The sequence below is a fragment of the Salarias fasciatus genome, chromosome 11, assembly GCF_902148845.1.
Source record: "Salarias fasciatus chromosome 11, fSalaFa1.1, whole genome shotgun sequence".
Lineage (NCBI taxonomy): Eukaryota > Metazoa > Chordata > Actinopteri > Blenniiformes > Blenniidae > Salarias > Salarias fasciatus.
The window spans coordinates 16,363,249-16,380,324 of record NC_043755.1 but is presented as its reverse complement, the minus strand read 5'-3'; the positions used below and the strand labels follow the sequence as shown (position 1 = coordinate 16,380,324).

General features: G+C 43.2%; 1 protein-coding gene across 1 annotated transcript; it reads right to left on the bottom strand.

Moving 5' to 3' along the window:
* Positions 1-201: 201 nt before the first annotated feature.
* Positions 202-11,803, bottom strand: slc6a3 (solute carrier family 6 member 3). The gene is made up of 15 exons (XM_030103016.1): positions 11,705-11,803; positions 11,069-11,279; positions 10,134-10,265; positions 7,874-8,090; positions 6,863-7,001; positions 6,577-6,711; positions 5,433-5,536; positions 4,715-4,839; positions 4,432-4,544; positions 4,210-4,338; positions 3,981-4,080; positions 2,585-2,685; positions 2,279-2,446; positions 2,126-2,197; positions 202-1,949 (listed from the first exon to the last, which is right to left on the bottom strand). Exons 1-15 carry the CDS (start codon positions 11,789-11,791, stop codon positions 1,926-1,928), a joined length of 1,857 nt encoding a protein of 618 aa, XP_029958876.1. The 5' UTR covers positions 11,792-11,803; the 3' UTR covers positions 202-1,925.
* Between the last annotated feature and the right edge of the window lie 5,273 nt (positions 11,804-17,076).

Sequence of the window (17,076 nt, the reverse complement as noted above, 5' to 3'; positions counted from 1 at the left end):
TGTGATAATGGCACCTTTTAAAGTCTGTCCTTGCAAATGCAAAACGGCTTCACGACTGCACCGGCTCAACGACATTTAGAAGATCCACCCAGAGGTGAGGCTTTGTGCTTTCAGTCAAATAAAATGTTAAAACTGATATCAGGGATTTGTTGCTTATAGTTAAAGCTTCACCATTTCCCTTGGAAATAAACGAACATGTACTATTTGTATTAATTATACTTTATTTGACAGTACAAAACAAAATCATACAGTCAGAAACACCACAAGGCACAGTACAGCAGCACAGGCATACAACTTGGGACATAGTTATTCGTTCAGTACATGCACCGTAGGGGCTCGCCGACGTTTCTGATCAAACATAAAAAATTGAAAATTAAAAAAAATTATGAGGGTATTCTATATAATATTCTTAAGGCAAATATATATATTTGCAAGTATACGTAATATATACTTGGTTCTTGTCATTTGATATCATACAGTACAATACAATACAAGGCCCTCTACATTACATTTACTTACACCGATATAGAACTTCATTTATTACAATACACACTATTTATTTGCAGTTTAATAAGAAGCAGCTTTTTAAACAGTCTTGAAATACTGGACAGACTCGTGTAAATGGCAAAATTAAAGCTGTCTGCCTTCTTTTGGACGCAGAAGAGTTGGAGCTTCCTGTTCACAACCCGATTCTTTTTTCATGGGGGAGAAAACACACATGAACTAAAGCAAGCGAGAGCAATCTGGTACATAAGTCAAACAATCAAGTGGTCAACTCACTGACAGAAAGAAGATCGTGTTGCAAAAAAAAAATATTCTCGTTTCAGGAAGCAGTATCTGAATTTCTGTGCTCGCTGTGTTCTTTGGTTGGTTTAATCAACTCTGTTTTCTGTCGCTGGCAATTAATTGTCGGTTGAGTTCGGATTGTTTGTTCCCTTGTTGAGCTGATGCGACTCCAGGGCCGCCGTTTTAAGTCGCCAGATTCAGTTTGAACATTATTTGGGAGTACAGTCACCCGTGCGATTATCCTCCCAAACACAATGAATGACAGCGTTACAATAAACCGACGCCTACTAACCACCGCCCAGCTGTTTAACCCTTCAGTGTAACTGAGAGGAGAAACGTGGCGAGGAGGAGGAGGAGGAGGAGGAGGAGGAGGGGGTTCATTTTCAGCAGCGTTCATTGATTTGAAACTTCCCTTTATGCTGAAGAACCGGCTCAGTGCGGAAAGTTCATGTTTACTCTGACACTGACGTGACAATATTGTTATCAGCAGATGAAGGAACGGTTCTGCGGTTCATGAACGTAAAGAAGTGAAGTTCGCAGGAGTTGCTAACAGTTATATCAATCATCATAACAGTCTTTAAAATCAACTGAATAATCACAATAACATGATACAGACTGGGATTCAGTTGAAACAGTGGAGTTTTCAGCCACCAAGTTTAAAGAAATGAAAACATGCTACTGTTGTATTCTAGCACTTTGTCATCATCTATCTTCTTTCAGCGATGCCTATGCCGACGATCTAACTCAATCCATTCGTTTGGATGTACCTGTTGGTGCTCACGCAGGAAAAACTAAGTCTGTGAACCTTGCATTGTGAAAATAACAGGCTTAACGCCACAGGAGCTGTTTGACTGAATCCCAATCGCCAGCGTTAATTAAATAGTGGAGAGGGCCAAAGCACAGCTTCACACAGCCACTGTTAAACTCAAAGAACACTGAAGTTTCTATAACTGTGTTTGTTTTTTGTTGTTTTTTGTGTGTGTGTATGTTGGCACTTTAAGACTTCTCCTACCACTATTGTCACTGTGACCGATTTGAAATGGCTCTTCTCTCACTTCTTCGAAGCTTCTCTGCTCATGCATGCATCCATCCAGCGTCCGTACTGCCCGTCTCTTTCTTTCCCTCGCTCTCTGCAGCTCTCAGACCACCAACCAGTGATGCAGCTGAAGGTCAAGAGAAAATGTGACATTACCAGAAACTACGGCAAATTTTGTCATTAATCAAGTACATTAAAAAAAAACAATCAATGAAATTCAAACTGGGTAATTCTGTAAAGCATGCAGGGATGAGGTGTTGAATCAGGATTTCTTTGCAGAAATATGATCAGATCAAAACTTACGGTGAACTGCCGCACCTCTCCTTGGTCTACCAAGTGATGCTCTGTCTCTGGAGTGATGGCGTACGCCAATCTCTGTCAGAGGAAACTCGGTCATCAAGTGAAGCAAACTTACAAAGATTGAGTTTCATACAAATTCATTCAGTTCAGACTTACGTCGCAGAACTTCCCAGGTAGCGAGCAGAGCTTGTAGATGGCATAGAGCGGCACCATGATCATCGAAGACATGGCCAGACACCAGCCCACCGTCGTCGCCCAGGGAGGAAACGTGTAGGAGCCGTAGTTCGGGGGGTGGAATGTGGCAAAACTCACCACGACCATAACCTTTTGAAAAAAGAGACAATATGTGCAAAACACATCAATGCTCAGAATATATTAATTTCTGTCAATTGATCCCTCTGAACTGTAAATATTATTTTTTCTCTATAATATTTGGGAAAGCTTGGAGTTAGGGTCACTCACCAGGAGGAGGCAGGGGCTGACAAACTTCCAGCACAGCCTCCAGTACATGCTCGGTCGCTGGCCGATCATTTCCTCAATGTCGTCACTGAAACGATCCACTCCTAGAATGCCAAGAAATACTTTAAAGTACCTCCCCCAAGGACATATTTAAATCGAAAAATACAGCAACTGTAATATTCTTTACCCATTTAGAAGAACTGAAGTCAAACAGCAATCGACTCAAACCCCATTTTACGACACTGACACACCTCGCTGTACCTTCTTTTAAAATCTCTTCCTACCTGCCTGGAAGGCAACTTTCACTGCAGAGAGATCGTATCCAATGTGACAACCGGGTATTCAGCTCAGCACAGTGCACTTACGCACTGGACAGCAGAACGAAAAACCACAGCGGACACGGGTCAAGGGTTCCTGTCAGCAGATATGAAGATAGGGGGGAAAAAGGCCCACTGAAGCCTCAGGCTTGATTTATTTGGCTTGCCAAGGTTAGGACCCAGCAAAGTGGGGCAATATGCTGACCCCGCTGCCGGAGGGCCGGTTCGTATTTGGTCCTCTGTGCTCCTCTTCACAACCAGGTTCACCAGACAGGAGACGAGAAACTTGATGCAGAAGTTCAGGTCAATCGCTCTCTCCGGATTGTTTTTGAAGCACTGCTAATGTTTCAAAATGGGGATCAGGTTTTCACACTGGCAGCAGGTGAAAATACAAGCACCCCCGCTAATATATTTATTTTATCAGAGGCTCCACTTATGATTTTCTTTCTAAGTGCACATTAAATCTTGGCAGTGCTGACAAAGCTTTGTTGCTGATCGTGATGCCCCACATTAGAACAACTGCCTGAAAGAACCCAAACGTTCAAATAAAAATAACCCAAGAATCATGGCGTTCCTACTAGAAAAGCTTGTAATTTTTCCAGATATTAGAGGATTAGAAGATTTTAACCGGGTTAGACTTGGTGAGATGGAGTTTCCCCCGTCTTCTGAAGAGAAATTGCCCGGGTCGCCGCCTCTCAGCAGTGTACAATGTAGTTATTAGACAGCTGATTCCTGCCTGTGACAAATGGGAATTGCCTTTTCCCCAGCTGTAATTTTCTTTATGTGTTTCCTCCGTGAACACAGAGGTAACACTGGCAGTGATCAAAATATGGCCCACTTTTCCATCATCTGATCGCCACAGCTACAGGATAATCCACGTGATACGTGCACCGAGACCCGGCCACACGCTGAAGAGGCCGGAGCCATTAGCGGGAGATGGACGTATGGCACATTCAAGCACAGAATATCTATACCAACAGATTTCTCATCAAGTCCCTAATAAACCATCAGCTTTACCCACCATGGAAAAAAAAAAAAGAATCATCTGTTTTCCATCCTGTGTTTCTGTGCGTCTTTCTCACCGTAGAACCACGCGATGCCGATGGCCTCAATAAGCACTCCAAAGAGAATCGATGTGCCCGCCGCAAAAGAGTCCAGCAGAGTGAACACATACATCCCTCCCTGCGGAGAAGAAAGACACAATAGAGAGCGCGCAGACATAACAATCGCTTTAAGATTTTAAAGTCCGTCACAGTTAAATTATCACAAACGCACAGTGGAAACATGAAAAATCGCCAGTGTGAAACTTACATTTGTGACACAGAAGAGGGATATGAGGAAGGTGGCGACAACAATGAAGAGTGTGAAAAGCTCCCGGTGCTTGTGGAGAAATTTGAATTCATCAATTAGCCCAGTGATCACCGACTCCATGCCACCCATCTGCGAGGAAAACACACGAGTAAGGATGAAATATCGCGGCAGGGAACACGGGGCTGTGTTCAACACGAGGCTCACAGGTGGGTTTAGACTCACAGCACTGTCAATTCCCAGCGTGAGCAGCATTATGAAGAAGATGACGGCCCACACTGAGGACCCGGGCAGTGTTGCAATGGCTTCTGGGTAAATCACAAACACCAGCCCAGCACCTGAAGAAGCCGAAAAGGATGAAACAGAAACACAAAATATGAAAAGACACAAATCTGCAATTCATTTTCGTAATTTTTACAAGTGACTGACATATAGGAAGAAATGCAACATTTGCAGATTAGGCTCAATGCAACTTTCATACAAACAAATGAATGAAGAAGCGCCATACCGTCCCTGGCAACTTTGTCTAACTCAACATGGTGCTTCTGTGAAAGGTACCCGAGGAAGGAGAAGACCACGAAGCCCGAGAAGAAACTGGTCAAAGAGTTGATGGAGCTGGTGATGATGGCGTCTCTAAATGAAAGAATTCAGAGAGGAAAAAAATGCAATAAATACAGAAGCAATATTTTCTGAATCCGAACTCACTACTGAAGGCTTCTATCATTTTTTCAATTTTTCACATTTTGATCTGCATTATAAACGTCTGCCTCATACTAACTTTTGTTTACAAAAAACCCTCATCTCACCTCTGATCATTTACAGGAAAGTAAAGAGGTGTTCAGCGACAAAACATTCCTCAAAGCGTGTGAGAAAAATCAGATTAGTGAGGAAAAAGAAGGAATCTCTGCAGCATGCTGTCATGCGCGAGTTACCAGAAACATTTAAAAAAAAAAAAAAAAAAAAAAGAAAAGACAAAAGAGAGAAGATAAAAGCCTTCTGTGGGATGCTGATGATTTTCAAAGAGCGCGACAGTTTTGATTGGTGCTACGGCCGCCTGTCGCACAGCATGGTGTCAAAGACATACGGGGGTTATCAAGGAGCTTCAAAGGTTATTGTAATTCATGTGCTTTAAGCTCCTGCGTGTTCGTAGGAACTCCTTCCCTTTACCTCGCCTGCCTCTGTGACCCCCCCCCCCCTCCTCCTCCATACATGTGTATCTTCTTCACCTGTAACAGTTGTTGCTGAATTTGTTGTAGCTGGAAAAGGCGATTAGCACACCAAACCCCACTCCCAGCGAGAAACAGATCTGGGTGGCGGCCTCGATCCAGACCTGGGGAGCGACAGAACAAGCACACTTGTGTGAAGCGGCAAACAAAAGGCACAGGAGAGGAAAAAAGCCATTATTAGAGATAATTGCAGGAAACTCATTCAACGGCAGCAGATGAAAGACGCTCGTGAATACGGGGGGTAATTTTGCAAATTACTGCTCCATGCATCTATCTAATCTAATTCTCCAATTGCTCCTATGCATCTCCAGATCTCCCTTCTCACTTTCTCTGTCGTTCTCCACGACTGAAGCCTTTGAGTCCCGCAGGCTCCCCGATGGAGCTTCTCAGCAAAATGCTACCACAACACACTGCGTTGTTGTCATAGCAAGTTTTTTTTTTCAGACAGGAAAAATATAAACACTTTGCAAAAGTCTGCTTTTTTGCACAACACAAGCTGTCACACTGGATTTCTGTTTACAGAATCATTATAGTGTTTCAGCTGTTTTAAACTAAATCGATCAATTATAAAGCAACTGCTGGAATCTTTTCACAAATATTTGTCTATTTCATACCAAAGACTCTGTTGCCAACAGAGTCTGAGCGAATTCTTGGGTGCAGTTCGAAACTGAAAAAAAACACATCCATCTCCCGATCGAGCCCACTGCACCTGTGAATACTGTGACACACAAGAAAAGCTTTTTTTTTTTCCTATCCGCACCATACCTGTCCTGCTCCAGCTGGCTTCAGCTCTAATCTTCTTATATATATAGTTTTTACTGCCATTTGTGTCATCTTCTTCCTGTCATTTTGACAATCTTTATCAAAAGTCTAATCCACGTTTATTCGAAAAGTAAAACATTCCTCAAGTGCCATGACATTAATTACAGAAGTCTCAGAAGCTACAGAAGTAACTTTACAATCCTCCTATATCAGAAAAGAAAACTGACTTCAGATGCGACCCACTGTAAAAACAGACTCATGTCGAGTGCAAATGTTAAACACAACAGATCAGCTGAAAATGTCAAAGCATTCTCTTGAAGAAATGTTTCAGTTACTGCCCTCCTCCACCCCCACCTCTCTGGCGGCCTCCGCTGGCGCTCACCTTGGCGTCACACAGTTTCATGAAGTCCACCGAGAGGTAGGCCTTAATGCCGTCTTTGGCCCCGGGCAGAGTGACTCCACGGATAAGCAGCACAGTCAGAACCATGTAGGGCATGGTGGCTGTGACCCACACGACCTGCAGGAGTCACATAAGGTACACACACACACACACACACACACACACGCACATGGAGCAGGCTCATTTTTCTTTGCACACACAGTTTAAATTTGAGTAAAGAATGCTTGAATTATAGTAGTTTTGATTAAAATATTGCGCTCGGCGTTACCTTGCCCGAGGTCTTGACTCCTTTCCAGAGACTGAAGTAGAGCAGAACGATCACCACGGCGAGACAGGAAGTCAGCTGCCAGCGCGGGCGGCCCAGGTCATCTATACCGTTACTCTCCTGGATGTGGAGCACGCCTCGGCTGAGGACACACAACACTAATGTAATAAACAAAGCCTCTCTCAAGTCAGTATAACAGCACACACAGGGTTCCTGTTTTGGGCAAATATGTGAGGGAAGAGTTCAGAAATATTACAAATGATCAAGTCAAGAGGTTTTTTTTGTATGTGTGTTATCACTGTGATAACAGTTTTCTCATGATTTAGGCAACAAATGGAAATGTGTGACATTTCTATAAAATCATGCCCATAACGGTCAAAAAGCAGCTATTGTTTGACCATTAAACTGTAAAGATTGTTGATGCCTCACTTTGTTTAAAGGGGTTTAATCCTGTTTAAAACATTAAAAATATCAATACAGGCGTAATTCATTTTAGTTAATCATAGCTACTCTGGGATTTTGACAGCCTGACTTTAAAAGCTAACAGATTTCTAAGTGCATGTTTATAAAAAGCAAAAAGGATGCATTGCACGTGTCACCTGGGAGGCTGAAAGATCGCTCAACACCGCCGACACCATGTTTCAGATAATTTCAGAGGCGAGCTCCACAGATCAGACTGAAATATGATTGGCCAATGTTCATCAAATCATCCGCAGGTGGTTCTGGGGAAATAGCAGGCTGCTATTTCGGCCATTGTGGATGATATGCCTCAAATGTCACAACAGAAGAACCCCTCACTTAGTGCAATAGGAGGCACCTGGCCAGCTTAATATAGCAATGCAGGAGCTAAATGTAGATAAAGTCATCTTGATGAAAAACTGACTTGTTCTCAGTAGATTTAGTGTTTTAAAACTTCACATCCCAAAGACAATCTTTTACACTTTTTTGGGATGTGCTTATGTCATTTTCGCTCTTCGTTTCTTTGAGGTAGAGAAGAAAATCGGGCAGACTCACTCGAAATACTCCTGAGCAGGGGTGACTTTGTGGACGTCGCTGGCTAAGCTGTCGTCGGCCCAGTCGGAGCAGTTGGGGCTGTTCCAGGTGTTGTTGCAGTGGACCCAGGGCAGCTCGTCGGTGAAGGAGGAGAAGAGGTAGAACAGCGCCCAGGAGATGATGACGTTGTAGTAGAAGCCGACGTAGAGGGAAATGAGGATCACTGTGAAGCCGACACCTGCGGGAGGGAAACAGACGAGCAATGGGGAAGCTGAAGAGCCACAGGATTACTGCGAGTCGTCAATATCTGACAGATGAAAGATATATAACTAAAATAGTATGGCAGTGAAAATCATTTGCCAGCTATAACACCTGATCTTCCCCACTGTTCATCTCATCTGTTTCCACTCTGCTACTTAGCCTCCCATGGCTGCTGCCTCTTCAGGGTTCACGTTCTTTTCTTGCCAGTTTTGTTGTAATTTTCAGTCTTTCCCAGATTTTGGTTTCCTTCTAAACTGATTCACGTGCACACAATTATAAGTTAATAAAGAGAAGACATTAATATTACATTTTTTATTTCACCAAATACTGACATTTGCCAAAATATTTCGCTGTCCTGCTTCAGGAAAACAAACCTCTAACTTGTGAGTGATTGAGACAACAATCCACTCGTTCGTGCTTCAGTGTAGTAATGCCATCATGCACCATACAGTGAACAAAATTATATCCTCACTTGGCAGCTGCTGCTGCTAATCTTAGATTTCCACTTGCTTTAATTATTAAGTTTTGGTGTCATTCATTGCATCACTGGGAAACCTTGTCACTCAGCAGGAGAAGCTCCACAACGGCTCACATTTCACCACTGGAGATTTTAGCTCCAAGGCGTGCGTTACAGAGCAGGAACTCTCGCTCAGTGTGAGAGGAGACAAGCATCAGTCACAGAAGAGAAAAAGAAGAGTTCAGGAAATGTGTTTTTTCATGCAGTAATTATCAAGAAATCTACCCTTTCTGGATATGTGAACCAGTGTCCACTCTTCTGAGGCTGGATTTAATTCTTAACCTTTGCCAGGAAGCATGACCGCGACTGTGCCGTATTGATTTCTTTGTAATGGGAATGTGATATTTGTCCAGGGTGCGATGCCTCTTATTAGCGCCGCATGAGGCCAAACTATCTCCCCTTCTCAGCCCTTTTCTTCAAATGCATTGATCCTGAGAGGAAACCAGCTTGTTGATCAGAATAATTACTGTCAATACATGCGTGTGTATGTGGATTTGAATAATTACTGTTATCCCCCCGCTGAGAGGCAGGGAGAGAGAGCGAAGCGTGTGATTAGAACGTCAACCTACTCAGTGTGGTCCCTGACAGACTGACATGGAGGGACACGCTCTGAGAGACACACACACACACATGCAGAAACGCATGAAGCTTCTCGTGCGCGCTGTGGGACACCTCCACCTCCTCCACCTCCTCCTCCACCAGCAAGGACATCATTTGGCTGTGGACTCAAGCTGTGAAGCAACAGATGGTCTGCTGGTATAAATGTTATCTGATGTTGTCTCCTGAAGGCTTTTTTTTAAGGCATGGCTAGGTGTTAAATATCATTTTAAGTGTGTAAGTTGATTTATTTTTTTTTTTGTTTAGCTAATTAAAGAAGTTAGAAAAACAAGGGTATATAATATACAATGCATAGAAAAAGATGAACTAAAAAAATTGTTTAAAAAAGCACACAAAAAAGAAAAGTGTCACCATATTTCCATCCTAAGAATAAAAATATGTGTCTTTTCAGTGTTTGCTACTCCAGACCTGCTCTCTGCCTAATGATGTGTTGAAAAGTCCCTGGAAAGAGAGTCTGTCAGCCAGTGTGTAAGCCACCGCCGTACGACAAAAGGGATGCGGACAATCAGGAAAAAGAGTCTAAAAGCCCAATTTTCATTTGCTTTCCATCTGAGTGGCATCAGAACCTGACGTTCCCGGGGAGGATAAACAATGCCTGCCGCTGCTCAACGCACAGACAGGCGGACAAAAGAGACTGGCATGTGGACAGGCAGGGGTGTGGGCAGAGAGGCAGACATGCAGATATTGAAGACAAGCAGCCATGTAGGCAGATAAACATACAGGGAGGGGGGGGGAAAAAGTCAATTTATTGCAATCTGTGATGCACAGATTATAGATGTCAGGAAGCGTTCCATGCCAATGTCATAAATTCGCACATGTGGATCCATCAACGTTTACATGTGGGGGCACAAGTTTTTAATAAGCAAGATCCTGAGACACGCTTACCTTTAAATATGGGGCAAATCTTCCAGACCCCTGCCGCCCCCTCTCTGTTGTACTGCCCAAGAGCCAGCTCCATGTAGAAGAGGGGCATGCCTGCGATCACCATGAAGAACAGGTACGGCACCAGGAATGCACCTGATCGCACAAAACACACACGTTCACTGAGAGGTTTCACTGATTTGCTTGTCCTGTGGTGAAATCATATTTGGATGTGTCATTTTTGATAAAAGAATGTTTTCATTCTTTGGAAAAATATAAGAAGTTTGTGGATTTGGAGTTCATGATTGTGGAAAAAAAAAGTAATCGAAAGAAATACAAAAAAAACTGCTACTATATTTGAAGTTAAGAAATTAGAATGTGGCTATTTTAAACAAGACGTGGAACTTTCTGCAAGTTTGTGGAAAATCTAAAAAAAAAAAAACTACATACAGGATATGCAATCATTTTTTTGCAGCATGTAAAGAGGTAAAATACAAGTGTGCTAGTATGAATCAAAAAAAGCACTGCTCATGCAGGACAGACAGAAAAGTGCGTCCTAAAGCTGCGTGCCATGGTTACTTTCATTTACAGCCACAGTGTCAGTTACAGCTCTTAAACGTAATGAGAGCTCTATGTTAAACAGCCATAATTAGTGACACTGATTGTTGGAGCTAATCTATTCGGAACAGCTGTGGTGGGGTTTTTTTTCCCCCTATTTTGATCTCTGTAAAGGGTTGGGGGGAAAAAAGAAACAGCTAGCCACACACACGCACCTGCATACATGTGTAAATCCTGTGTGTGTGTGTATGGGAAAACATCTGGGGGTATAGTAAGTGTGGTGTTCACATTCTCATTTTTTTCTGACGGTTTTCCTCTCTGTTCAGCATATCGGCCTCTTTCTTTTGCTCGTTTCAGGCCAAAACGATGCCGTTCTGCCCTCCTTCACTCGTCCGCCTCACCTCCTCCGTTCTTGTAGCAGAGGTAGGGGAATCTCCAGACGTTCGCCAGGTCCACGGCGAAGCCGATCACAGAGAGGAGGAAGTCGATCTTCTTCCCCCAGGTCTCCCTCTCTTCCTCGGCGCTGGCGCTCGCCTCAGCTGGAGCGGGAGCCACTAATGTGGTGGAGGTGAACTGAACCCCGTTCTGCTCCTTGACAAGGATCAGCTCCACCTGACGGTTCACATTGAGATCCATGAAGAATCGCGCATACATACAAAGACTGAGCACTTTCACTTTGACCTTTATTTCATCATTTCAACATGAAAGACAGTGTAGATCAACTATTTTTATACTTTAGACAACTGTCATGTCCTTATGCGGTGAAAAAAGAAGGTTTAAAGCATTGTAAGGAGTAAAATAAATCTCTTGAGGTCCATTTCAAAATCCATAAAAGTACTATCTCTTCCCATTATGAGTCTTTTCCCCACCCTACACTTTTAAAGTTTGCATAAACTGAATCAGACAGTCCAAGTAAGAGATAAATGCCCTTAATTAAGAATCTTGCACCATGCAGTGATCCACTAACACATTCATTACAAAAAAAAAAAAAAAATTCCAATTAAAACTACATGTCATTAATCCACTACTGCACTAACCTCTTTGGGACCCATGGTGTTGGAGGCGGGCTTTTCCGGGGCTACAACTGAGGACATGACGGCAGCAGGGGCTTTCTCCGTCAGCATGAAGGAGCGAGCAGCCTTCCAGGGGTAAAACGGGCAGCTGAGGCAGAGGAGAGGCGGGCAGGGAGAGCTGGTGAGTCTGGAGCGCACCGAACGGCACCAAACACCAAACTGAGACACGCCACTGGTCTTTATGGGAGCATAAGCTGATGCTGCAAATACAAAACACTTCAGCAGGTTTTCGACATTTAAATAAATACTGAGTAACAAAACAAAGGAATCACAATTTAGCAATTTTAGGAAAATAATTGAATTTGTCAAAACAATTTAAAAAGCAAATCTAAAAGCAAATACATATTAAAGATCACTGTTGTTAAAATTAATACAAAAAACACAGAATGAGTGGAGAAAAGCATCAAAGAGTGGGGAGGATGCGGACGGAGAGGATGAGGGAGCATCTCCACAAGGTCACCACTGCGTTCACTTTTCATTTCACACTTGTTGATCGCCATTTTGCTCGCAGGTCCGGCCCGGCGTCTGCTCACCTCATCTAACCACAACATGTTTTACACCTGATTCCATTCTCTTTTTTTACTGAAGGAATAATCATCTTTTGTGATTTTTATCTGTAAATTCTCATATTTGGCCTACATTTAAGTTACACCTTCATAAATATATGACAGAAAATCCTCTTAAATTATCTCAAGCAATAAATTTAATCTCAAACACATTTACATTTAGGAGGGAATGCATTTCAATTCACGCATTTTTCCATGAATAAAAAAAAAAGATTTTTTTTTTTTTTTTTGCTAAAGAAACACTCACCTTGAAAGATAAACTCTTCCACTTGTCAGTTTTGACGATTTAATCCCAGTACTGGTGTTCTTCACTGATGCTGACCATATTCAAGCCGACCTTTGCTGATAAAATAAGACGTCAACCCAGATTAAAACAGAGACGCTGAGCAAAAGGCGGGCAGGAAAAAGTCTTAAAAAAAAAATCAAAAACACCCAAAACAAAGCTGAGAGTCACAGTAAGACGGGAGATGAGAGTAGAGAGGAAAAGATGAGAGGTGCTGGCAGTCTATGATGAGTTTGTAGGAAGCCCTCCCTCCCTCCCCGGTGCCCGTGACAGACACACACACACCCGCACACACTCGCACTCGCACAGACCAGAGAGCACCCCGTGGTCTCGTATGGAGATCAGACTGTGGGACTACTCTTGAAATATGAGAAACAATCAACAGCACTCCCCCCATCACCGTCACTCCCCTCCCACCCCCGATCACCCAGCCCCCTGGGTTCCTCCTCCTTTCTCACCCGCACATCCTTTTTCACCTGATTCAAGCATTTTCCTGGATGCTGCAGTTCTTCTTCCAGAAGTCTGTGGAGTAAGATAAACAAATGGGATATTTTACAGATAAATCCGCCGACCTTTCATCTTCTAGACCACAGTGCTTTAGTTCTCAGCGTGTTGTAATAATCTGAGCACTGGAAGAGTCTCCTCAGGGCCTGAAGATGCAGGTTGTCATCGCTGAAGCTTTACGAAGATGAGCATTTTAATATTTCTTGCATTACATTCTTCCAGAATTGTGGAATTTAACACATATTATTTTATAACACATACTGATCACATATTATATTCAATTTCAATGTTTTGAAGTTTAATTCGAGGTGGTGCTGAGCTGAACGTATGAATAATGAACATTTGTGTCGGTGTTGCATGCCTGGATTTACTTCCAGGTTGGTCACTTTTTTCTTTCAGTGGATGCGATGTGGAGTGTTTGGGTTTCAGTGGCCTGTTGTGGATGTCAAGGTTCCCTGGAATAGACACCACAGCCAGGAGAGTCAACCCGCCCTGACGTTTAGCTGAGCTTATGAGGCCTGAGAACTCTGATGATCGGTCGACGTCCACAGATGCCAGGTGCCACGGAAGGACAACAGATGTTATTCTGGGAGTTGCTGCTTCTGTATAAACTGAGAGGAAAGACCAGAAAATGACAGGTTGAGTTCTGCTCAGACCTGCTGCCTTGCTCTCAGGCAGCTGACTTGTGTTTGCATTCTCTGCAGCTGCAAATAAGCCTCCTGTGAAAACCTTGACTCCGAGTCATTCTCACAGATTCCCACAACAGTTTTACCTTTCAAAATAAACACACAAAGCTTACAATTTTTAAATCACAAAACTATCGGTTCACAGATTAAAGCAGCAATCTTTCTTTAAAAAAGTACATATTCTGACATATGTTCCACACCAATGCAAGAAAATCCTAAGATTCAGCATTGAGAAGTGTGAGTGAGGCTTAAACGTTCCTGTAACAGTTGGGGACTTTAACTCATTCCAGTTGTGCTCAGTTTACTTTAAACCAATAAAAAATATGGACACAAGTCGGAAATTAAACTTACAAACTGCATTTGGCTAATAACGAGGTACGTAAGGCACAATTAAAAAATGAAGTGAGAAAATTAAGACTAAAATAGTTTTCCGAGACGATCATCCAGTAGAAAATCAAACCCTGACCCTGCTGCTCTCCATGACACTAGTTGCTCTTTTTTTTTTTTTTTCCTCCTACCCCTCGTCTCGCTCCACCCCTGAATAGATCCAAACGACCCACCCACCCTCCCCGTCAAGGCTGAAATCCCATTACCCGTTATGTCCAACTGCCTAAACACAATCAGTCTTGACACCCAGACCTCTCCCATTTCAAACTCAGCCAAAACAGGAGCGGGGCATCAAATAACACAATCAGCCCGCTCCCCACGGACAGATTTATGGCCCGCACGTCTAGAATGACGGCTTGTTGTTTGCAAGCCAATCACAGTGATCAATTGGCCACTAATCCCCAAGTCCGCTGCAGTCACGATGCACACACCTCTGAAGTGCAATCATCCATCAGCCCCCGGGCCTCGCATCAGAAAGTGCCGGGTCGATGTAAGCCGTGTTGGAATTATGAGGTTTCCGATGGAGCTCGGACAAAAGATGAGCCCAACATTATCGAGTGTCTTGTTTTCATAAATGCAACAGCTGCTACCCGGAGAGGAGCTCAGCGAGGAGCAGCAGGGAGGGGAAGGAGCAGAGAGGGGTTGGAGCAGGAGGAAGGGAAACGGAAACAGAAGAAAGTATGCTTAAAGTGGACTGAAGCTCCCCAGCCGAGTCCGGCGTGTTTTCAAACACACATCCGCCCTCACCTGAACACATCGTCCCCAATCAGATCAGCTCTGCTCTCTTTTGTAGCAAGATTCCTTTCCACTTGCTTCATCTGAAAACTGTCTGCTTATCCCTGCAGAAACTGGGTGACACACACACACACACACACACACACACACACACACACACACACACACACACACACACACACACACACACACACACACACACACACACACACACACACACAAAAGAGGAATGAGGTCAAATTCTTTATCTATTGAGTCATGAACATAAGCACTGATTTCAGACAATCGGCCCCCTGAAACACAGCCTGCCGTCTCACCTGCTGAACGGCGCGGCGAGGGCTGCTGACAAAGGCTCTTTCAGCAAGACGCCACGCCACGCTTAATAAGAGCTGCTGATGAAAAGAAAACATTTCATTACTCAGTGCTGGTTCTCATTTTGCTCTGATGCTGATTGAATGAGATAACGCCATAAAACACATACTGGAGAAGAGTGTGGATCAAACACCAATTAACATCAGATCCTAAAACCTAATTAAAGAGTCTCAACCAAATCAGTGGTGATATCAGAAGAAGCTAAATGAGCCCAATATGTGAAAAAATTAGTTCTGAGGGCAAAATGTAGCATTTTTCCAATGAACCAGCTCAAAAAGTGAGATACAAAGAGTTTTCTTGAAACGAGATCAGTAGTCAGCACAGGATTAGTTTTCTCTGAGGGAACATCTGGGAGTTTTTTCCAGGCAGCTTTATCCGAGCCTTTTTTTTGGAAGTTTTTTTTAGAAGAATTTAAAACCCAATAATGTGAAACTGTGAGAGACGGCAGGGATTGGACAATCACCACAAGACAAGCACAGAGATACAGACAGTCACACGTTCACATCTCTGGGCAGTTCAGAATGAACCAGGAGGGTTTTAGAACAGTAAGAGGAAACTGGAGTACCTGAAGAAAATGCAATGCACACACAGGGAGAACATGCAAACCATACACAGCAAGATCCCTGAGCTCAGCCTGGACTTAAAGGGGACGTTTTCGCAACGGTCAGAGTATTAACCACAAAACCACTCCATTTATGATGTGGAAAACACCAGGAAGTCTGGCAGTTAATCAAAAAGTATAATATGGCTTCATACGAAGTACATGCTGAAAATCCAATGACTGTGAACATATTTCACCTGGAGCAAGAAGGGAGGAAAACACAAACTTAGTGACACCTCTGCAGCGCGATCAATTCTTGCAATTCCTCCAAAAGCCTCAAGAGGGAGACATTAATGCAATAACTCAGGATGGTGAAGACAGGATTTCTATTATGTTCAAAATAGATGAAGATCTTTCCTCTTGACTGCTGTAACTGTTTACTAAAACAACTCATTAAAGTGAGATTCAAAATGTGTTCTTACATTGGCAGTTAATTATATTCTGAATGTGTAAAAGGCCTGAATGGAGGCCGTCAGTATACTATGAGGCCCCTCCCTGCCTGAGCTGCCTCCTGATGGGTCTGCTGGGGTGAATATTGAAACTGTGAAGCGAGTTTAACATGTGCATAACAAAATATACAAAGTGGAGGAAAGATGCATAACCCTCATGTTGTGTTTTCATGTTAATTAAAAAAAAAGATAGAAAGATCAAACCCCTTTCTCAAATTTGTGAAACTGTACCTGAGAAATGCTCTGGAGTTGAGTCAAGGTCCTCGATGTCTGTCGCCTCTTCTTGACGTATCTGAGCCACGACCTGTTGATTCAGACAGAGACACCCATCATATAAACAGACATAGCACCAATATCTGATTTATTTTTCTCTGACATGTTCATTTAGACCGCAGGAAACGGTCTAAATGGTTTTTCATTCATTTGAAATAAAGTTAAACTTCTACACATTCACTTCCACACTCACCTTGTGAAGCTGGGATCTCTCCAGGTTTTGCTGTTCTATCCATCATCTGCTCTGGATCCCAACACTCATTCACTTCCCTTCCTCACCTGAACAGGCGCTGTTTGCCGATTGGTCAGATGTTAGCTGTGAATCAGCGTTCCAGCTGAAGCCCCATGAGAAGCGCTCATGAAATGGGAACCTACCGTAACTAAACAGTGTTTTTCAAGTCGGGAGGTTTATAGGATATGTAATGTAATGACTGTCAGTCAGCAGTGGTGCATGAACACCCATGACATACAGGGATTTGC